Source organism: Ciona robusta, chromosome 11 (genome assembly GCF_009617815.1).
Source record: "Ciona robusta chromosome 11, ASM961781v2".
NCBI lineage: Eukaryota > Metazoa > Chordata > Ascidiacea > Phlebobranchia > Cionidae > Ciona > Ciona robusta.
In genome coordinates, this window is record NC_143245.1 from 3056668 (window position 1) to 3081518 (window position 24851).

General features: G+C 32.0%; 1 protein-coding gene across 6 annotated transcripts; it reads right to left on the bottom strand.

Moving 5' to 3' along the window:
• Window positions 1-1779: 1779 nt before the first annotated feature.
• On the bottom strand, window positions 1780-24557 carry LOC149728080 (girdin-like). 6 transcript variants are annotated; one of them, XM_089889068.1, is made up of 38 exons: window positions 24363-24557; window positions 22889-22968; window positions 22530-22638; window positions 20595-20723; window positions 20279-20362; window positions 19757-19897; window positions 18956-19116; window positions 18762-18843; window positions 18208-18386; window positions 17413-17539; window positions 17033-17168; window positions 16566-16702; window positions 16146-16223; window positions 15775-15996; window positions 15280-15405; window positions 14757-14878; window positions 14254-14362; window positions 13424-13561; window positions 12953-13072; window positions 12504-12656; window positions 12282-12445; window positions 11701-11853; window positions 11289-11427; window positions 10166-10315; window positions 9359-9520; window positions 8918-9175; window positions 8579-8703; window positions 7992-8124; window positions 7297-7496; window positions 6962-7059; window positions 6641-6880; window positions 6331-6423; window positions 5665-5814; window positions 4958-5032; window positions 4258-4373; window positions 3725-4087; window positions 3343-3435; window positions 1780-2987 (listed from the first exon to the last, which is right to left on the bottom strand). In XM_089889068.1, exons 1-38 carry the CDS (start codon window positions 24444-24446, stop codon window positions 2337-2339), a joined length of 5880 nt encoding a protein of 1959 aa, XP_089745194.1. In that variant the 5' UTR covers window positions 24447-24557; the 3' UTR covers window positions 1780-2336. The 6 variants fall into 6 exon arrangements, with proteins under 6 accessions (XP_089745194.1, XP_089745196.1, XP_089745195.1 ...); XM_089889070.1 differs by lacking the exon at window positions 6331-6423; XM_089889069.1 differs by lacking the exon at window positions 3343-3435.
• Between the last annotated feature and the right edge of the window lie 294 nt (window positions 24558-24851).

Genomic DNA, 24851 nt, shown 5'->3' on the forward strand with positions numbered 1-24851 from the left:
ATATCTTTAAGATTCTTTTTATAATACCGTGTTGGCCTATATATATATATATCTTAAATCTTAAAAATAACAGTCATCTCTTTATAAAAAACACAATTGCTGCTAAGTTATAGTAGGGTGGGAAAGATGGAACACCTTTTTATTCTATTTTCTCGTCACATTTAGTAGTAAACAAAGAAAATTCAAGAAATATAAAACTGTATCCTCACGACTCTAATGAACCGTTGTTAATTGTTTAAGAAACGATCAGGATATTTTTGGGTATTTTGTGCGAAAGGTGTCCCATCTTCATACTATATACAAAACACAACTGGTAATGTTTTTTTAACTTTTCAAACGTTGTCTTATCTGCAATTAAATGGTTTATTGAATTATTTTTTTACAATAAGTCTAAAACTTCTTTCTACATACAATCCAGCGACCAAACCTGCAACTGTACACATGAGCTTTACTAGCACGCCTGACGCTGGAATGACAAAAAGATCTGATCCAAGTAAAGATAGCTGTAGTCAACAGCTACACGAACCTCTAGTGTAACGGCTACATCAGAGGGTAAGTAAATATCGACTAAGTAAGCGTAGTTATAACTCCTTTGGGAAACCTGTTCGTGTTGTCTGAAATAGATAATATCGTTCGATATGAGTACAAGCCACTGAAAACAGACTGTTACATTGCAAGTTATGGTTAAAAACACAAAAAAATAACATAATATATACTCAGGTGCTGGTACTTTTTATAGCAGTATCCTGTGTTAACAATGTCACCACAGACCACACTGGTATAGATATAGTAGGGTGGGGTAAGATGGGACACCTTTTTATTCTATTTTCTCGTCCCATTTGGTAGTAAGTAAACAAAGAACAATATAAAATTATAAACCGTATACTTGATACGATTCCTACAGACCGTTGCTAATTATTCAAAACAAGATTAGGATATTTGGATATTGTGACCTAGAAGTGTCCCATCCTACCCCACAGTATTATATTTAGAAATTATTTTTACAATCAATAAACTCAATTTTGAATTTCTGTCAGTGTATAATTTTTGAAATTCCACAATATATTTCTAGCAGTGTGCTGTCATTTTTAAATTAAGAATTCAGATATGCGAACAATATTGATTATTGCTTGAATTTGACATCAATTTTTTTTTATACAAGTTCATCAAACCTTCTACGATCACTAGGCGAGTACAATACTGTGGGGTAAGGTGGGACATCGGTAGCATCTATATCCCATATTTCTTAATAATTCGGTGAATACTCTTTGATTACTGCCAAACAGGTTGAGAAAATATAATTAAACGTGTCTCATCTTCCCCCACCCTACAATATGTATATATAGGACTGACTGACTGCAATCGTATGCAGTAATAGTTGTATACAATTGTTATTTCTGATTGGTATTTCGTATTTTGGTTCTAACGATAAAAAACGTTAGGTGACTGTCTCTAACCTACAGGTTACAAGTTCAAAGCTCAGCGCTGCTACAATTGTGGACAAATGAATATCCTTGAGCAACCCACACCTCGGCAAATGCTTCAACCCAATGGACTTTTTGTGTTGTAAAGACGGTCGCTGCCTCGCCACACGAAGAGAAAATGAAGTTACATAACATCGGATATTAAACGTGATGGTATCCTTATTTTATGATGGTCGCTTTAACCACTGTGGTACGGATACAACCACTTAATACGTGGATGAATATGGCGTGTTTTATGCTACCACCAAAACAATGTAGCTTAAACGTTTATAGTATGAATACTTAACAAGAAAAACACGCGCCATCTACGTTTATTTTAATTCCTGATGTAGTAACGAAGGCACAACTCATTTCATGCTCTTGTTGTAAAGAATTAAAACGATAATTTCTACGGTAACCGACTCAAAGTCACAGTGAGAATTAGAGCAATCACCGTAACATATGTGGAACACTAGAATATTGGATCAAATACAAAACAGATCCACTGTACTACGCAAAAATGGGTCGTAAGTATATACAATTTCATTCATACTTGATTGAAAACATGGTTAAAACGCGTAAAAGGCACTACAATTGAACAGTGAATTCACAGTTAAAGGCGTATGCTTGGTGGGAAAAGGCAATCGGTGTGATTGTGTAACTGGAATGAGGAAGACCAACCATTTGGCTTTAATTTAAAAATCAACATCAAATAGTCACTGATCATCAGAAATAGTGATGGGTGATCGGACAGTGCAACTAATTAGAATATTTACTGTATAAAAAATAAAATTCTCTACTTAGTAACATAATACGTTTTCACAATCAAGAAATTGTTGATGTTAGTTAAAAGGAACAAAAACAGTGCAATGTTTAAACGCAGCCATATTCGTACCACAACGTACTCTGTTCATTCTCTTCAGGAGTCGTTCTCTTTGGTGTTGCGGGTCGTGGCTGGGATCGAACCTGGTCTGTGGGAGATGGTGGAACCACGGATCTTGGTCTCCTTGGTTGAACGGGCATATCAGGTGGGACGTCCCGTCTTATCGGGCTTGGTGCTGAAGGTGTGTCTGGTGGAGGTACATCACGTCTCTTCGGTGTTTGGGAATTTTCGGATATTATCGGACTTACGCTTGGGCCATCAACCGTCTTTGAGGAAATTGGTGTAGACGTCAATTCACGGGAAAATATCTCGTTGGACATTTTCGCCCTCGAATTACTACTGAAGGGTGAGTAGGCCGAGGTTGGTCGTCGCTGTTGGTTCGCGGTGGTTCCAGATGCACGAGAGCGAAGTGTAACGTTGCCGGGGGAGGATCGGAAGGTGGTATCGTTGGGTGATGACCTGGGAGCAGGGCGTGGAACAGCATGGGGTCCTGAGGATGGACTTCCTACTAAAGTATCGAGCCTCTGCACTGCTGACATGGAACCACTGGGACTTTCAGGTTTGACGTTCATGCTCATTGGTCGCTGCCGAGGGGAGACATTCGAACGAAGAACAACTGACGAAGAATCTCCGGTTTTTGCCTGGAAAAAAATCAACATTAGTTAAACGAAAAAAGTACCATGTTAGTTAAAATAACTCAGTTGTGCATAAACAGCAATGTGTAAGGTTATTTCACATCAAATTTTTATGATAAATAAAACCAAACTAAAACATTCACAGCAATGTAAATTAAACAACAGCATGCAACAAACAAGTGTGGAGTAAAGAAAAATGGGCTAAACAATAAACATCAGCAATTTTTTTATCAAAGTATCTTGAAAAATTAGTATTTAAAATTAAGTATATCTTAGCACCAGTTTTTGCAAACAAAAGTAAAACGTGACGTGACAGTGTATGTGACACCCATGTGTTATGCATTTTGTGCGGAAGTTTTACCAGTAGCCTGAGTTTAAAGTCGGCACGGTAAGTTTCATGAAGAAATTGCTCCAGTGTTATAACTTCATTTTCACTCTGAGAATCATCGTGATCCTAAAACAATCATTCAGTTTCTTGTATTTATAACGTGTGTTGTAAGTGTGGGAGACAAGGTTGGCATAACAACTGCCTTCTGCTATTTATAAACTAATCAAAGACATTCTAAACTAAACAAACAGTTCAAATGCTACAAATTGTTAATAAAACAAAACTAAAAAGAAGCCAATGGTAGTCCAAAGTATGAATGAGCATATCGCTGGTTTATAGTTTAAAACAGCAAAAAGTTTGTAAATAAGTTTGTTTGGGATTAGTTGAGCTTTCACACCAACACAAGTGTTTGCACCTTCCCAATATCGCTGTGTGATCGAACCACGAACACCATGGTTTCTTTTTTTAAATTCCTTTTTTCATTCTCACTCATGTCTTCTTTCTCTTGAACTTTGATAACAGCAAGGCTTGTTGGACTCTTTCTGGGTGAGTTTGGGGTCCGCGGACTTTTCTTTAGGCTTACACTCAAACTTGACTTCTCGGGAGTTTCAACGAGCGAGGTAAGATCAAGCGAAGGGGGTCGTTTGTTGTTGGGTGCAGGTGGGGTGTGTTCGTCCTCAAACCACGATGGGGATTTGTTGCAACGAGGTGTCGTCCAACTCGCTGCTCTGATTGGCCGCTGCTTGTCAGGTGATCGTTTATAAGGGACGGGCTTTCCCTTTGTTCCAAAAAAGTTTTACCAGGGGTATCACAGCTTATTATTGAATGCCGACTGGCAAGCATTATAAACAGGAAAAAATCACAAAAATTAACTGCCCATTATTTCAACAAAACAAGCACAAATAACTAACTGCCTTATTCTTAACAGCTTTTCTTTTATTGCTTTACCTGGTGTTTTGTTGAATCTTCTTTTAGAAATTGCTTCAAAGAAATTTTCTCTCCATTATGTGAAAGATCAAGGTTCACTCTCCTTGGAGCATGAGGGCTTTCTTTCTCTGGTTTTGCTGCAAAAGTTTAAAAACTTGTTACTATTTTATTTTTGTATAATGGAAACTAATTATAGTAATTGCTATGTATATGGTGGTCTTTTACTGAGCACTAAACTCAATAACATTCTTGGTATTTTGATACCCAATCGATTGAAAAACGCTTTTACTGAATTCTTAAGACTAATTTAAATTCTGTTAAATATGAGCCACTAAAGATTAATTTTCAGCACTGTAGTAAAGTGGCTAACGCGCCTATAACCCAGAGATTATAGATTCAAGGCTTGTCGCTGTTACAGTTGCAGGCAGATTTTCCTTTGGGCAGGACAATGATTAGCAAACTCTTCAACCCAGTGGTCACTACTCGATTGTCCATATTGTCATCCATATATAAAAAAAACACAACCACAAAGTTACATACAGTAGAAACTTGTAAGTGGACATAAGGGTGTATGATACAGAACACTTGCGCTATACTGTTATAAGAACTGTTGTTTTTTCACCACGCGACGATAAAGCAAGTTACATTTAATTTACAATATGCCTAATAGTAGTTAAGGTAACAGAAGATAATGTAGATAAAATAAATTAAACCAACGAACCTGGAAGGGAGAGATCCCCAGTAGAACTAGTGAGGGGCTTCTGATGTGAAAATGATGATGCACGATTTTGAGCAACTAAAAAAAAAAAAAAAAAATTATGTTAAATATCAGTTTTTAAGGTTTACTTTATGATCAGTCACACAAAAATTAATTTAAAAAAAATAGTTGCAATTTTGGTTTCCCTGATCGTAAAAATTTAACAATGGTCTATGAAAGTGTTGAGGAAACTGTTTTATAATTTCTTCGAATGTTCTTTGTTTACTACCAAATTGGATGAAAAAATTGAATAAAAAGATGTCCTATCCCACTCTACTATACTACTTTCAAACTTAATAGAGTTCTTTTGGCAGTTTATTACTTTTCTGACCAGTGTTTGGACATACTATTCAGGTCGTCTTCATCTAATAACAATAACTTTCAAGTGCACTGGTCGACAAAGTAATAAACTTCCAGAAGAGTTTTGCTTAATAATATAATAAGTCTGGCAGCAACAACATAGTAGAGTGGGGAAAGATGGGACACATTTTCCTTCTATTTTCTTGTCCAATTAGGTAGTAAACAAAGAACATTCAAAGAATTCTAAAACCATATGCTTACGACTGCTATAGACCTTTGTTAATAGTTTGAAATACGATTGGGATATTTAGATATTATGTGCTAAAGGTGTGTCTTCCCCAACTACTATAAAAAAATAATATTAATAATACTTTTGATGGAAGAAGTGCTTGTTCTTAAGTCTGTAGTTTGAGTAGGTGGTGCAACACTTAGTTGATTGATTGCATTCGTTGAATAAGCCATCTGACCAAGTTTTGATCGACGTTTTGTTTCTTTTGATTCACCAGATGTTTTGCCATCAACTAAAAAGTAATAGAAAAAAAGTAAAAATAAAAAAAATATTGCAAAACCACTGTATTAGTTAAGTACATGAAAACAAGACATCTTATATAATAACTATCTTTTCATTTCCATTTTCCAAAATAATTGACTACAGTTTAAAATCACCGACAACATGCCAATTTTTATGATTCACAAAAGACACTATATGATTCAAGTGTAAATATCTATAAATGCAGCATACAGCTTGTTAAACCTATCAACATGCATGATGTAACATAATCATCCAGAAATCATAACCAGATTCTTACTATATTTCTTTACACAAGAACCGTCGTGCCATATGAGCAGCAGATCAGGATAAGATTCCCGGAATTTATTACAGTTAAAATCATAACCATGGCAAAACTTAAATATATTTAATAAAACAATATAACACCCATGCATAATAATAATAAAGAGATGAATCAGATGATTGTCAAGATATGTTGAACGCATGCGTCTGCATCTGCACCACCCGTGCACCATGCAATGCTTACATGAATAAGATCCTTTGTTTTGAGCAGGGTAGATACGCCTCAGGTGATTAAATAAACTCATATTACGTTTCATTTGGCGAGTTTTCGACGTTGCTAAGAATGAGATTGGCCGTAACAGCGGGGTGTGTATAAGTGAGAAATGAAGGGGGTGTGTAAATTACCTGACACTAACTACCCGAAGGGCTTCTCTAAAATCTAGGCATCTACTTCTTAACGGCAACACATAAGAATAATTGAACTATGCTCTCAAATTATTCGGCACTACAAGATTGGTGAACTACAATTACTTGACTACATACAAAATATTCACCAGAATCTCGTCGAGTGTCTTCTGACCACTCATTTGAACCAACTGATGCTGAGTCATGCTGAGCAGCACTGGCGGACGATGACAAAGCAGTTTCTGAGGTCGTGTCCGACGCTAGTTTTGCTGAGTCATAATGAGTTAAAGTTGTTGCCGATGTTGAAGGTGGCAAACCATCTTTACGCCGTCGTGCATCGTTGTTTTTACCAAGACTTTGAAACTTTTTCTTAATCGTTGTGCCAAATCCTAAAAAATAACTTTTTTTTAACACCCTTTTTCATTTGTTACTTTTTTTCTTAATTTAAAAACAAAATGATATTAACAAACCTTTGCGCTTTGCAGGTGAATGACCGGGTGCACGATACAAATCCATTATCTTTTCTTCTAATTTTTCTTTCTGTCTTCGTATCTCTTGCATTCGTTCACTACAAAAATATGGCGTTATTACATTTTAGATTTTATCTATTAAGTACCAAGGAAATTTAAAACTGTTACAGCAGATTTGAGCTCAACTACAAAATGCTAACAGTATTTTTTCTCTATTTTAAGCATAACCAAAATTTTCAAAATGAAATATTTAAAAAAATAACATTTTAATTACCATTTTTATAGTTCTGATGTAAGTCACAAAAACATTATATACAATTTAGCAACATTCTCACTTGTATTGTTTCTGCTCGCTATAAATCTGATCTTTTCCCTCCAACGCTTGTGATAAAAGTTCTTCATTTTGTGACATGAGTCGACTGATTTGTTCGAGCAGATGTCGATTTTCATCTTCAAGATTTCCCTTCAACTGCATCAGGACTTCACAACGATTGGATAATTTCGCTGTCGCAATGTCCAACTGTTGGTTATGGTCCTACAGAAAAAATAAAAAATGGTCAGAACTAAAGAAAAATTAGACTTTCTTTTGTTAAATATTTATTTTTAAATATTTCCCAAAAGTTTTATTACAGTAATTATATGACATGACATATTTTCATTTTTTTATTTCAGTTATTAACAAAGGTGTAAACAACAGTTAGCTTGAAATACTAAAGTATATAAATCTTAACGCATACTTTATTCATTGCTTGTGACTGCTACACCATGCAAACACACAGCTTCAATTAACAATTAAGTAAACAATTTTTACATAATTTAACATTACTGCTCTGTAATAGACATGTGCATAAACGCGATAGGCAGGCCTCATATGGAAGGGAGGGCAGGCCTACACTTGAATTTGCTACACTGCATAAATAAGTAACATTACAACCTTTAAGTTAGATTAGTTTCACAGGATTGTGTGTTGAACTATCCCTGCATCCCCTGCATTTTAAAAAGTTTGACGCCTATGGAAATTAATGCATACTTTAATATCGGTTGTTTCAGCTTCTAACTTTGCATATTCAATCTTCATTCTGTTGTGCGCTGTCTTCAATGTTGAGTGGTCCGATTGTAAATCTTCATACTCAGCATATACATTCTTGTACGATTTGTTTAACCTAGTTTTAAAGAATGATTTAAACATAGAACGTAAAATGCTATATATTCCCAATTTAATACTGGAAATGCAATGCAACAAATGGCATTCCTAAAATATTAATTCCTTTGTGCATCATTACAGTTTTTCCATTGCTTTCAAATCATTTTAAAATTAAAGCCCAATACAACCAACATTTTTATTACAGTGTGTAAAACCTTTAACTCAGGAAAGATTTCTGGTTTAATTTTCGTATCTAAAAGAGATGGGCCACAAATCATAAAGAGGACCACAAAAATTCCAGAAAAGTTTAGGTGAAAGCTACAATTTCATTATAATATTGTTTTTTTTGCTTCTTCAAAATAGTTTAGCAGTCTAGGAGGGTTTATATCATACTTTATCAAAAAAAAAACTAAAAAATAATAAATAAATCAAAACAGTGTATCTGTATTTAAATTTTAAAAATTGAAACAAACTTGTCATGAGCTTCTTTCAATGCTTCTAAATCTTGTGATGTAAGTGAAGTTTCACTTTTTCTTAAATTAAGATCTTGTTTACTTCTCATCAGTGATTCATTGTACTTGGCCTCAAGGTCTTTGTTCTATAATACATTTTTAGTATTTATATTTAGTGTAAATTCAATCATTTTAAATTTCAGTTTGCAATATTCTTTTATTTCTTAAATGTTATGTCTGGTTATTACCAAGAAATTAAGTTTTTGAAATAAAAATTTTAAATTAAAAAAAAAATTGTATATATTTAACAAACACAAAAAATGCATATAATATTTGAAAACACAAACAAGAACACCTTACATCATTACGGAGTTGTTGACAAAGTTGTTTTAATTTCTGATGATCTTGCATTACTCCCTCTAGCTCCATCGTCTGGCGCTCGTGCAACACAGTTAAATCATCGTTATCTTTTTCAAGTTGTTGTTTTTCTTTAGTAATATGCATGAGCTTTCGATTGAGCTCAGCTTTTGTGGATTCCACATTATTTTGAGCTGATGAAGCAACTGCATTCTGCTGTATGAGTGATGTACATTTGGACTGAAGTGTGGAATTTTCAACCTAAATAGTTAGAAAAATAACAACCATATGAAAACTGCACAATATTCTCTGCTATTGTAAATACTAAATATGCCATGCAAGATTGAAGTTATTAATGACAAAAGATTTTAGTTTATATATAGTTTATATATATTTTATAAATTTAAAACAAAACAAGTTCATTTTATATTTGCAACTTTTTACCTGCAGCTTTGCATATTGTTTTTGCAAGCTGTCATTGCTCTCTTGTAATCTATCTTGTTGTTTGTGAAGATTTGAAACTTGAGATTGAAGTGATTTGACGTGAGATTGTAAATCTTGCGATGATGATTTCATTGCAGCATTATCCGCTAATAATGTAGCATTCTGCACAAGGGGAAGAAATAGTTGATTTTTTACAACACTTGTATCAAACCATATGTGGCAAATTTTTTTAACAAAAAAAAAAAAAAAAAAGATTTTGTTTTTAATTTAACATTCGTAGGCCATATATGGAAATAGCACAGCTTGAGTTGGGTTAAAGAAATAATTTTTAACAAGCTTTTATTAAAATCGAATGCTTCGAATGAATAAATTAAGGTATTTAATAATTTACACGAAAATTTAAAAAGAATGAAAATAACTTATTTATTCTTTATGTGGGTAACAACATTCGTTATAACACATCCAATCTGTTTCGAAATCTGCTTTCGAGTTACCTTGTATGTAATTTTGTGGATAAATAAATTGGAAAGATTTTTTACTTTTTTGGTACTGTATGGCTGACAATTTGGACAACCCATTAGTGACCACTGGGTTGGAGGAATTGTCGTTAAGTATCTTGCCAAAAGACACATACGCCCACAATGGTAGCGTTGAGCCTTGAACCCTTGAACTCAATTAAGAGAAAAGTGCACCGACCACTTTGCCCCAACGCCTTTCACATAAGTTAATTACCCAATTTACACCAGACATAACAACCAATCTTTTACATTAACATTTTAAAAAGATAAATTATATTACAAACCAAACCTTTCGTTCAACACTGATGAGATGATCCTTAATTTTAAATATTTCTCCCCCACTTGACCCTCTGCTGCCACCTTTTGGTTGGTTACCATCCACAACAACCATCTCTTCCTGCAGTCGTTGCGACATCGACTCATAATCACGTTTTAAACCCTGATGTGAAAAACATAGAATTTTGCTAATCAAATTTTATCCAAAGAAGAAAAAACATAGAATTCCGCTAATGAAATTTTATCTAAAGAAGAAAAAACCGTATTTGATCCACAATGACATTTAATAAATATTTACCAGAGTTTAATATTTAGGTGTGAAAATTAATATTTTTATTTAAGTACTTTTTAAATCAACACATTGCTCTTAAAAAACCCAATTTACTCTAACAACTCTTATTCACGCAAAATACAGTGGCGATGGATGTTTCATGTTTCATAAATCTGAAACAGCTATTCTGGCAAATTTATGGATGTTTCAAGTTTCATACAGACTCTATTTAGGTCTTTAATAATTCAAGTTTATAGTTTAAAATCGTTGTTTTACCCTGATAAAAGCTACCTGGTAAGAGTACCAAAATCTTGATGTGAAAACTAAACTTGAAAATATTTTACTAATCAAATAAGTGGTATAAGCTGTTACCCCAGTAAATTTGTTACAAGGTTTTTATTTTACATTTGTAATAAAAATTTGCTTATTGAAATTTAGTTTAACGAAATGCAGTTTTTGGCATTGTGCAGTAAAATGTTAAATTTTGATTGACATTTCACCAGGTTATGAATATCATGCATGTGGAATAAATAAACTTCATTCAGACTTAAAGTTAATATCTTAGCGTGCAAATTGGTTCTCTCTGGTGTTAAATGCACCGTGCATCAATTTGTGAAACATCTTCAACTGTGTCAATGACAGCATGATATTTAACACCTGCTTATTAGTGAGCAGCATAGTTTGAACTTACATTTCAACAGAATCTGGTGAAGAACTAAATCATGTGAAGATATCAAAATTTATGAAAAAACAAAGCGTTAAAAATAAATTCAAAACGTGACGTAACGAATTTAACATCAACAATTTTTTATTTAAAAAGATCCCACTAATGAGAATCAAACGCATTGAACGTACACCATCCTACCTTAATATCAGATCGTAGTTTGTTATTGAGGTTAACCGACTCTTTTAATCTCGCTTCTAAAGACTCGATTTTTTCTTCTTTTGCTTGAAGTGATTTTTTCAAGGTTGAATCCAGTTTTGATTCGAGGGCTTTAAAACGCCTGCAAAGTTTAAACCACAATGGTATGTAGGATAATAGGACATATTTTATACCATATTTTAAAAAAGTGCTTAAGTAAACCTAAAACACTTTCTAAAAAAATATTTTTGTCGCAAGGCAAACTGAATAGGATGTTAAAACGTCAATATGAAAAATGATTTACAAAACAAGCGATTTTAGATTTCTATTTGCTTGGCAGCAAAAGTTTAAAAATTAAATAAAACAAATATAATAACCAGCAAAATAAATTTCTACAATTGAAAACCCAACATACTTATCATTGTCGGCAGTGTCAAGGTTTTGTAATTCATCTTGACTTATACCAATCTTTTGCAACTCCGTATTTAAGCTTTCAAGTTGGGTCAATCTTTGCTGACTCGTCAATTTTTCGCTTACTAGATCTTCTCTAAGCTGAGTCAGCGTTCGTCTACAAAAGATTAAGTTATTTTGAACTGTTTTAGAGTATCAGATATTATGTGTTTAAATGTAGGTATAAATACTTTAATATGAGAAGAAAAACATAAAACCAAATAACTGTCAACATTAAGTAAATGAAAATCAAAGAATGTATAAAAGCAAAGTCTACATTTTTTCTATAACTTTTGCATAATTTAGTATGCAACTTTTCTATTTAAATATTTGGCAGCAGTGAAAACAATATTTATCTTCAGATTTTATTGAAAATGAAATGTCAATTTATAGTTTGGTGCGCAATAAATACTACTAACAATTAATAATTTTAAAAAATCTAAGTACATTAGCACAACAATTATTAACACAAAAAATTTCTTTTTTCACTCAATTATGATGACTGTTAAATACATACATAAAATCAAGAAAGTAAAAAATACCAACTTTTCAATTGCTTGTTGTGTTTGTAACTTCTTTAGTTCAACTTCCGTATTATTTAGCCGAGTCACCGTGACTCGTAACTCCTCAGTTTCAGCACACAGCACTTTATTATGACGCGTCAGATTTGTAATTTTTTCCAAGGATTCTTCAAACTCGGTTGTTTTTATCTATACAAAGATATTAGGTTTGAAAATGTTCAATTTCACAGCAGTATCGCATTCCTACCTCAACCACATTCTTAACTCTTTGAACTTCATTTGTCAACCTTTTATTTGTTGAGACTAAACGCGTGTTTTCCGCTTCAAGTTGATTATTTTCCGATTCAAGACTCTCCAATCGTTTGTTGGACACCACCAAGTGATTGACTTTGGTGTGCAACTGCCAGGAAAAAAAACGTATTTTATATAGGGCTTTATTATATAGAAAGGTGGAGTAAGACTAAGATGGGACATGTTTTCATTCCATTTCCTACCCCAATTTGGTGGTAAACAGAGAATATTTACAGAATTATATAACTATAGCCCCAAGACCCTGAAAAACATTAATAATTGTTGAAAACAGTCCAAAATATAGGATTTAGGTGCTAACGGTATCCTATCTTATCCCACAGCCTGTAAAAACGCAACCCTACTGTCTATAAATTTACAATGTTTAGGTTGAATAAATTACGATACCTCCTCATTTTCAACTTCGATCTCGTTTATTTCTTTTTCCCGAATGACCAACCTCTCTTTGTGAACTTCGAGTTGTGACCTCACTCGTTCCAATTCACTTTCTAACTCCATTTGCACAACCTGATACAACATACATGTTCTGTATACACGATGTACAATTTTTATAAAGGAAATCCCCACTGAATGGATCTCATTAAAGCAGTTGTGTTTCAGGGTAGTGCTACACTTGAATGGTACAACTTTTGGAACAATTTTTAAATTTGCTTAACATATTTTTTCAAAGTTAGTAACCCATTAAAAAAACTTATCTATAAATTACATCTAATTAATAAAAGGAGGCCTATCATAAATTACTGTAAAACTAAAGCCTGTTAATTTTGTGAACCGTGTTTAAAACAACATTATGATTTCACAGTGTATTCATATTATTAACAATTATCAGCGAAATTTAAACAACATGCACTCCATCACCTCCATTTTTTCAGAGTTTTTCATGGCAGCTTTCATTGTTTCAAGTGATTGTTGAAATCTCATTGCGTTCTTTTCTGCTTCAAGTTTATCTTGCTCAAGATTCGCCATCTTTTGACAAGTTTTCTTCAAAGATTCAACCTGAACATGAAAATAATATTAATTTCAAATATAAATATAAGTAACATCTTTGTATGAGAATAAAATGGTATATATACATTAAAGAAAAAGATGCTATTATTTTAATTGAAACAACAAACACTAACTTTAAGCCAAACAAAGAGGTATTAAGACAAAATTAAAAAGGGTTTTCAAAGTTTTCGATTTTAAAAAAAAAAAAAACCCGCCACTTTAAACCGTGGTTGACATTTTAATATAATAATTCTAAAAGTATGTTTTTTACCCAAAAGAAATTTCACATAACATCTATTTCTTTTCATATAATAAACTTCAACCAAACTCACAGATTAAACTTATGTACTACTAATTGTTTCAAAACGTTTCACATTACAGATTACGCAGATAAATATGTTTGCCCACTCTGAAAGAAATGGCATATTCTCAAAAAGAAATCAAAAAGTGACAAGGCAACACAGTAGTTTTAGTTAATGATGACAACACTTTATTACATACAGACATTATGTAGAGTTTTTATGCAGACCTTTTTCAACATTTACAAAATCAGATTTATTACCATAACATAATTTCTAACAATAACACCTCTTAATCTTAAAACATAGTCATAATTTTCATAAAGTGAAAAAGGAATTCAGTAGATGTAAAAAGAAACAAAAAATAACAGCAGCATCCAGCTATTAAAACAACTGCAGCACCTGTCTCTTAAGACGAGTAATCTCCATCTCATTAGAGGTTTTATCATCTTCCAGTTGTTGTAGTTGGTGCGTTAGTTGTTTTAAACTTTGCACTTGAGCCTTTAATTGCCTGTAAGATAACAATAGGAAATATAAAGTTATGAATAATAAGATATATAGGTCAACTTGGTTTAGCACAGGTCTAGGTATAATGTTAAGACCCCTATGACCCCTATGGCTGTTGACCCTTATGGAAGGATATGTTGACCCTTATGGAAGGATAACCCAGTTGACCCTTATGGAAGGATAAATAAGTAATTTTTTATGACTTTATCATAACAAGGTTTCATATCATGACAGATATAGTAAGGTGGGGTAGGATGGGACATGTTTTCATTCTCATTTTTATTTTATTTGGTAGTAAACATAGAATATTTACAGAATTTTAAAACCACATCCTAACAACTTTAAAAAAAGTGTTGTTGACTGTTTAAAACACAATCAGGAGACATTAAAATCTTCACCTGTTTTCCACTTCCAGGTCCGATGCTAATTGTTCAACCGTGTCCATCCTACTGCATGTTAATTCAAGCTGTTTTACTGTTTTCTCCAAATCAACATTTTGTTTTTCCAATTTCATATTTTCCTGTTTTACCCAAAATAAAAATTTAAACTGAAATATCTAAAAGAGTAAAACTTTACTCAAAATAAAATGTGTCCCTTTTTATAAATGTCATTTAAACAAACCTATATCAAAGAGTTAAAAATTTACCCTAAATAAATGTATTTTTAACTTTCAAAAAATTTGATTTAAACTTTTTTGATCTGAAATGCTTTTCCTAATATTAAAGTTCAATTAATAATTCATGCACCATAATACATTACTATTTCACATAAATTCTGACAAAAATCATAAATCTATTTGAGAGTAAGTTTTTACTATTTTGATGTTGTTTTTTTGCCAAAACTGTCAGGTACTACATAAACATGCAAACTTAAAAAAAATCCAAAACTGCAACAATTTTAACTTTAATATATTAAAGATACCTTGTTTATTTCCTTAGCTTGCTGAACAGTGTCTTCCATATCGTGTATTTTCTCATTTAATCTTTTTGTCTCGTACTCCAACTTATGATGTTTTGTTGTTATATCTTGGACCAACTCGGACAGTACCTTACAAATAACACAACAGTGTCATAAAGACTCATAATTGTTTGATAATATAGTATTAAACATAACACTTGCTTCAGTTTATTTTTTTTTATTTTTTTTAAAGCATAAGTTGAATTGCATAAGCAGAATTTTAAACACATTTACAATTCCATTGTTATGCGTACCACTGACTAAGTTTGTTCCAAAAAATTGTGTGCAAGTTGGAAATATTTTAAGGTAAAGGGAGATGCAGCTTTCTTTGTACCATCCAATATATTAATGCTAATTGATTTCTCAATTTGAACATTAACATATATATATTTATATAAAAATAAATATTAAAACAGAGAAATTTGCATTTGAAAATTCACCTTGTTTTCTTTTTTTTACCTTGTTTTCTTTTTCAATTGCTTTTACTTTTTCATTTGCTCCAATCTTGGCGCGCTCTCGAAGTGATTCAATTGTTTTCACCAAATGATTGTTCTCTTGCTCCATCTCCTGGACACGACGATCAGACGAAGCACGAGAAGTTTCCAACAAGCCTTCCAGGCGCTGTCTGTCTGCAGTAAGGTCCGTAGACAGTTGTTCAAAGTCTAACACTGATTGTTTCTCCTGTTTAAAAATAAATTTTAAAATATCTCACAAGTTCTAACCAAACGTCCTTGCTTGAATGAATAGGTTAAAATTAAGTTTACATTAATTTGAATGAGTGTTAATTAAAGATTTGATCTGAAATGTAATATATATCATAAGTCACCCACCTTATTAATGTGTTCTTGTAACTGTTGTACTCTGTTGCTTAAACGTTGGTTTTCCTTCTCTAACTCAAGTAAACTTGCCTGTCAAATGAATAAAAATATTAAAATAACTCTAACAAAATCTTCTGGAAAATTTATTTGTCATACAAAGGCGTTGACTTATAGTATATAGATAGCCTTCATCGGAAATTGATTTTATTTTGTTAATTCATTTACTCTGACAAAGAGGATTTAAAGCGTTAGCAGTAGCACACAAAACAAATTTGCCAAAACAGCTTTATCGGATTTATGATACACCTGGCAGCAACTGTTAATATATCAAAAAAAGGTCAATATCTAACTCATTAGCAAATCAAAGTATCTAAAGTGAGTTGGCTAACAGCATAAAACCAAAACGGCAATTTTTAAAATAAACAAAAATACCTGCGTTATTTCACTTGTCTTCGATTCATCTTTATGTTTGGATATGAGCGCTTGTAATCGTTTGTTTTCTTTTTCAAGTCTCAGTGCTCGATTATGAGCGGATTCTTGAGATTCATCTAATATTGACATCCTACCACCTGTGAAAAATAACGATGGTTACCCCGAAAAAATTGTAAAAAACAACAGTCATAATCAGGAAGGGATATATTTTAAATTAGCTTTTTCTATTCTATAAACCAGGAGTTTCCAAACTTATTTTATCGCGGGCCAATATATAAAATCATAAATATGCGTCGGGCAAGGTTTTCCTTGCTATATTGGCAACGCGACTTGTATTGCCCAAAATTTGGTTATAACGAATACTGTTAGTTAGGTCAGGAAGTTCGACACATATGCTGGTAACAAACAAGGCTTCTAGAAAAGATTAAACTACAAAAGATAAAATTATTATTCTGAATCTCTCATACCATCCATATTTCCACGCGCTTGTTCGAGTTGATAAGCAAGGTTACCAGATTCGTTCATACTTTGCATTTTATCAAATTCCAAATTTGAAACTATTTCAGTTAAACTTTGGATACGACATTGGTCATTTTCACGCTCCTAAAAACAGTTTAAATACTTAAGATTTTTTTTAAATTTAAATAATTGTTATATCTGCACCTTTAATTTGTTTTTGGCCATGTTGCAAACACATGTTAATTCTAACTATAAAGTTTGGCATATATATATATATGCCAATATACACTAGTAATACAAGCTATTTAAATCCACCATATATAAAGTTAAACAGAAAAACTGTTAAATACAAGATTAAACCCATAAGTTATCAGGACTTTTTTTTTACCTGTGTCATCTCATGCAACTGACGTTTAAGTTCAACAATTCGTTTCTCTGATTCCATCAAACCATCAAGTCTTGTGCGAGTTTCTTCAAGCTGTTCCTCAACCAATGTTTTGGTCTCGTGTAGAATTCTGCATGATCGTCATTATCACTGATTTTTTATGCACAGTGGTTAGCGTGTCTGCCTCTAACCCAGAGGTTACCATTGTGGGCGTATGTGTCCTTGGGGAAGACACTTCACAGCAATTGCACATAACCCAATGCTCACTAATGGGTTGTCTAAATTTCAAATCATAAAGAAAACAGTTCACAATGTAAACATCCTAGTAAATTGTAAGCAGGCATAAAAAGAAAACAAACAATATAAGACTGTTGTTTTACGCTGCGCAAGGATAAAGCAAGGTACATACATTTGTTCATTTATATTCCTAAATAACATAGAGTTATAACAGGTGTGTTGTATTGTTTGCCATTTGTAGTAGCTTCATACACATCATGCATGCGCAGGAGTTACCAAGTGTGCAACTTTGTGAATGATCGAATTTTCTGTACAGACTGACAGAATTAAAACAACTCATTGCCGACCACTAGGTTGGAGCAACTACTGTTATGCAGAAAACCAGCTATTGGTGCAGCCAGGACTTATGCGCAATATCCTCCAGTTCTAACTCAAACACCGTTTTTTCGATCCAGCACATTCGTGTGTGAATTAGACTGGGAATATGGGACAGAAATACAGACAGCTGACAAACTGTTTTAACAAAATAAAGGAGTTCAGAAAACTAAAAAATTATAATACTTGTTGTCATCTCGAAGTTCATCAACTCGATGTTTATAAAAGTCAACATCTTTAACTTTTTCTTTTAAGATGTCGAGTTCGAACTCAAGTTTTGATGCCTTTGTTGCACGTTCTTTCAAGATGTCATTCTCATCACGCAACGCACGAGTTGCCCGCGCATCAGTTGCTAAGATGGATTTCTAAAATGGGAATACAATCTTTAAAATGAAAGTACAATGTTTTTTTTATATGTTAACAGTTACTTCTATATTTGGTAATTACAAAATTTTGTGTATATATTTTAGACATAAAGCATATAAAAGTATGCACAGCCTGATATTAATCATAGGAAGTGTCACAAAGTAATAATCATTTTTTGTAAGATAGCAAGGTTATTTTTGTGGCATACTGGAAAACTGGTATATTGCATTCAGATTATATTGTTTTGTCAATTTCCTATTAAAGATCCTATCTAATAGTTTGTTTTAATTTAATGCCTTCTCATAAAAGAGCAAATAACAGTAAGTAAAGCCTTTTTTAACCAATAAATGGTTGCTAATTTGTCACAGACTTACTTGCTGTGTTATATCTCTTATACTTGTCTGTAATTCTTCAATCTCTGCTTTAAGATCAATATTTTGTTCAATTTTTTCGTCCCTGTTAAGATAATTTTATATTTAACAACGAGCTATACCAACAGAGCATGGCAACTTTTTGCGCATAAAGAAACTTCACAATTTTTTTACGATTCATGCCACAAAATACTTACAACTCCTGCTTGGCTTTCCGAAACTTTGCTTTTAAATCATTCAGCTCAACCATGAGATGTTGTCTTGTAGCTGGTGATGTAAGACTTTCTCGTCGAATCAGGTTTCCACCTCCAGCTTGAGATTGAAAATAATCCCGTTCTTGTGTTACGTCAGTAATCAACTAAAAAAATATATATATATTTAAAGAATTGAAATATTTTTTTATATATTCGAAATACTTGAAAGAAGGTTTGAACTAATTACCTGTATTCTTATTGTTTTTAAATGTTTAAAATGCCTTTTTAACAACAATTTTAAATTAATTGCTTTACATTAAGATATCTTTCAACATATAACTTCAAATGAATTAATCATAAAACGGTTAGGGCCGATTATATATAATACAAATAGGCCCTAGAGGATATTTATATGAATTGCTTTATTACAATGGTATCAGCTGCTTATAAATAAGTGGTTTAATATATCTTGGCTATCTCTTACTATTCTATATGTTAAATTAAAAGTGAACAAATAAAAATAATTTTAAATATAAAAATGTTAACTAAATTTACTCTTTGATCTTTTGCAAACTTTGTTAATAATAAGCTTCAAACATCCGTAAGACAAAATTTTCCATTAAAGAGCTGTTATAAGTGACATCAACACTACCCTGAAATTTCCTGCACTGCAATTATCTGTAAACAATATCCTCAAATTTGTTAGAATGCATGTCTTGACTATCCTTGCCTCTCCTGCATTCTAAAAAGTTTGAGGCTACAGACAAAATAACAATTTTTTGGTAAAAAATCAAATGGTAATACCATAGCTTGGTTGTCACGTTCAGAGACAAGTGAGCGAATATGCAACGACATTTTCCTTGTGAGTTCTTCTAAATCTTCAGGTGGTATTTCAACGAGTTCTTCCCATTGAAGATTTAAAACTTTATCAGTGTTTTCTGTGATCTGAAAAATATGATGTTTTGCATTATTTTTTTTCCTAAAAACAGCAACATATCATACAAGCCAAATTATGTGACTTTATTACTAAGGCAGAGAAATATTTTACTGAAGTATCCTAAGTAGCATGTTTTGAACTAGTAAACTATTAAAGTAGTATTTTATCAAAGTATCTTTTACATTATAACCTACTTTTTTATATAAAAAAACTCTTCATATAAGAGTACGTTGTATTTAGGAACATTTAAAAGATAAATTGATTTTACATTTGGAAAATTCAGGGGTTGCTGCAGATTCTGCAAAATTGTGAGGGTAGGCTTGCGTACCTTGAATCATATGAATCAACGGCGCTGTATTAAATGAATATAATTATGTAAAAATACTCACATCTTTTATATGGTTCATCATTGTCTCCATTCCTTCATACGTTAACTGTTTCATCTTTTCAACAAACCTTTCACGTTGATCACACTGTAATATTAAAATATTTCATCAAATGCAAATTAAGATTTACGCATCAACATAACACCAGTTGCATTAATGATGTTATGAATACATACAGTAAACACACAACATTTGTGGACCTTTAGAGCAAAACAAGTATGACTAAAGCACATTTTGTATCTTCAGGTTTGTAACTGTAAGACATTTAGTTTTATTTTGCAATTTCCTACAAAATAAGCTGAATATTAGAAACAACTACCTGTACAGCACAACCCAACACAAGTAAAAGTAGTTTCTGCATTTCAGCAAGTCCCTCTGGTGTCCGGACATTATGAACCAACTGTAGAACTTTCGGTAATGACATCACAATCACTTGCTTTTGTACTTCCTAATACAGAAAAATTAAGAAAATATAAAGGAAAATTGTTGCTATGATATAGACTATAGGTATTGGCAAAAAGTAGGACCGAAAAAAAGCAAACCAATGAGTAATAATTTATTTTTATATTACAGCCTAATTACTATTTCAGCAACATATTCATGTAAAAGTACATAGTCAGTGTCAATGTCATTGGAAATTCAACAACAAATATATTTGTACTTGGTTGAACTGAATACTATGTAATACAAACAACTAACAACCAATCCCGGACAAAGGATAGAGGCCACAAAAAAATACTTTATATTACGCTAGTCTACACAAGAACATTTTATGACAAGAAACGAACAAAAGGGTAGTTTAGTGAGATCCTATACCACACAATTGGTCGGCGTTTGTTATTTAATACTTACAACAAAAAGTAACTAACATTGATTAAATGCTTAGGAGTAATCAAATAAACAAAAGGAAATTTAACATCAGTTTAACTATTTAAACACCAACATTAGTCATTACAAAGTACAATAGTTGGACAAAATACAATTCTACTAAGGCGTGTACTTATATATATATTTATATGATAAATATAAAAACACAGCAAAAAGTTTCTAATATGTCTAGCCCATGTAATTGGTAACAAATGTTTCAGATGTAATTTACAAAAATTAGTCTTTTATTTAAAAAAAAAAATATTATGGAACTGGTATGGAACTGGTAAAGTTGTAATATTGTAATATATATGGGATAAGGGAATAGTTTTCAAATATTGGGAAACCAAATCAAAGATAACGGCACTTTCCATTTTAAGTGGAAAATGACGAGGCAGCATCAAACGTGTGTGGACAAGACACACATTGAAAGTCAGCATCAGCTAATACAGACCTACAATCAAAGGCAAACAAAACATTACCGTGCACAATGGTTGCTGTTTGTTTTAAGTGGGGCTTATATTGTAGTATTATGCTGGCACTTCTCCAAATAATACGCAACGCATTGCTCATACAAACTCTTACTCAGAATTTAATTTGCAAACAATTAGAGAATTTTGCTTGGTATAAATGTATAAAATTTGCAGCAAGAGTTTGGTAAGATTTAAATCAGAAGTATAATCATTAACATAATTAATACACTATGAACTTAAAATTTCCAAATTTAATGCAAATCCAAATAATTTAACCAAATGTCACTGCTGAATTCAATGCAATATAAAGACTATAAAATACAATAAAAGTCATTAAATAAATAAATTGCCCGAAACCTAGGAAACAGCCAAGTAAAACTGCACCATATATATGTTGAGGCAATCCATAACAAATGTATTTTGTTGGTTAAAATTGTATGACATATGGTTATGGTATACAGAGCATACTTTTATAGTTATAACTTTAGCCTAAGCATAACTTGTGGCTTGTATATCCTGTTATTTTTGTATCATACTTTATAACAGTGTTATATCATATGCCAATGTCCTATATTAGATGATTCATTATATAAAAATACATATTACATAACAACAAATAGCCAAATAGGTAAGAAGCTTTAAAACTTGGTATTAGTGATCAAATGTGGTAATAGTGATACATGTGCGATCTGCCTAAGGCTTATCCACAAAAATCTGGCAAAACGTATGATTGATTATGATATACATATATATATATCTTTTTTGTGATATTTAAAATTCAATTTTAAAAATACAAATTTGAAAAGTCAAATGCTCTACTACATGCACTGGACAATACAAATGTGGTTTATACAGTAAAAGGCATTACTTGTCCAAAGGCTTCACTAAAAAATTACCATTAAAGACCTGCTTACCTCATAGTATGACTTTATATGCTTTAAAAGCATGGTTAGATTCTGTATGTTTAAATTTACATCACTCCTTGCTCCTCGGTTAGCTTTCATGTTTGTTGGTCGTGGATCACTTTAAAAAATGTTAAATTTATCAAATAATTAAAAATTATATGATAGACCTTTTTACCAAGTACGACAAAAAGTATGTTCAAATAAATCACTTGGATGGCAGATTTATTGTAGGTACTTTTGACCATACAAATATTGATTTATGCCACATTTACATAAGATTACAGTTTTCCAAATTCCATATTATTACAGCTAAGAAACACATACATTTATGTTGTACTGTACCACTTGTAGAGATGCGTTATACTCACATTTGTAACATTATCTCATTAAGAGCAACCCCATCGACCAAATCCTCCAATTCTATCTCACGATTTAAGAGAAAGTGAATCTAAATAGAAGTTAATTTCCATAAGTTTGATCCATACAATATAATTTAATAAAATGTAAATGTGGGAGCATACTTAATTTTTAAAATCTTTTGTTTTACAGATAATACAAACAAATTATGTAACCCAATGAACAAAAAAATATATTTTTACCTACTCAAATTACTATTTAAATCTTTTTTTTTAAACGGCGATATCAAACTAAAAATCTATAGGAACATCAAAATAGCTTATATGAGTCATTGAGTCATACCTACTTTTACAACCAACAACGCATCATAGTTTTAGTTGCTGCGAACAAAAATCCATTAAGTTGGTCCACATTGAAATATTGAGTTTAACAACTGTATATATATATATATATATATATTTTATGGATAACATTAGTATGTGTTTTACCATAGGCCTAACAAACCTGTATCTAATCCTTCGATTATTAACTTTTTTGAAAAACTTCATTTGAGATAAAACTAATCTATCCAGTCATGGAAAATAACAATCTTGTTTCGTTCAAATTAAGTTTGTAACTTGGTTGAAACTGTCCTAATCCTAACAATTAGTAAATTTGTGTGGTTTGGTAACCAGAATCCAAAATAGGGTAACCAGAATCCAAAAACACATTTAACCCAGGTTTATCAGAGACTTTGCAAAAGAGATAAACTGTCCCATCCAGTTCCAACTTAGATCGCGTAAAAAGTGGTTATTTTCCAAGTGATCAAAGGTATTCACAAATTTAGCGTGCAAACTGCAAAACACATACATTTCCTTGGCACATAAGAATATCCTACCTAATTTAATACAAGTTTGTTTCATTGTTTAACTAATTGGCATGCGTGGGACAAATTATGGAGTGCGCCAAAGTTTGTAAATAAACGAGTGCACCTGCCATAAATTGCAGACCGGGCCTACTGTATTAAATTTTTGTAAAAAACTGCCTTTATGCTTCTTGTCTTGGCGGTTGGCTCATTTACTAAAAATCTAACAAATAAAAACTTTAAAACTGTTGCCTTCTTTTATTCTTGCTTGGTATCGTAAGATAAAAATTAAAATTAAATTCCTGACAGTTCGTATTTACTTTAAATATAAATAGGCTAAGTAACATATATATATAACATAACATATATAATATATATGTATATAGACATTTTCGAATTCAATATAGTGTTTTTGTATAGACAGTTGTTTACAAAAAAAAAAGGTAAAACCTTAATATCATCATGAATTTTCCTCCGATTTAGAAAAATTGCCCGATTTGTAAGGTTCTTTCCAATAAGGTATGGCAGAAATACTATACAAACTTTTAGTGATAAAGAACAGACAAACATTATCAATAACACAGAAGCTCAGAGCAGCACAGTAAAACATAATCCGAAATTGATCACACTAAACTACTTACCCATTGTACAAGGGGTGTTGACATGAAAACGTCAACTGGATTCAAAGCAGCCACATCTGTATGATTAGAATCCACCGAATTCATTGTTTCTTTTACTAACACAGGTTCCGTTCCAAGTAAGACACAACTTCACATAATTTCAAAGATAATCTGACAGTAGAATTTACTATGAATACATTGTTAGGTTAATTAACTTTAGTTGTTGGTAATAATTTATTAAAATACATCTTATTAAAATAATTTATTAAAATACACAGTGTAGGCATTGGGTTAATACAGTAATAACATGGCTTCGCCTTCGCTTACGTATTCGTATATATATATACAATGTCAATGGATAAAAGCATTTCTAGTTCTAGGTAAAACCCTAAATACCGACAAGCTACCAATAAAATAATTCATTCTCTCTTCTCTGTTTGTTTTTAACGTTTAATTCCTGGGCTCCTGACGCACAGATACTACAAATGCCTGACGCGAACAAACCGGTTA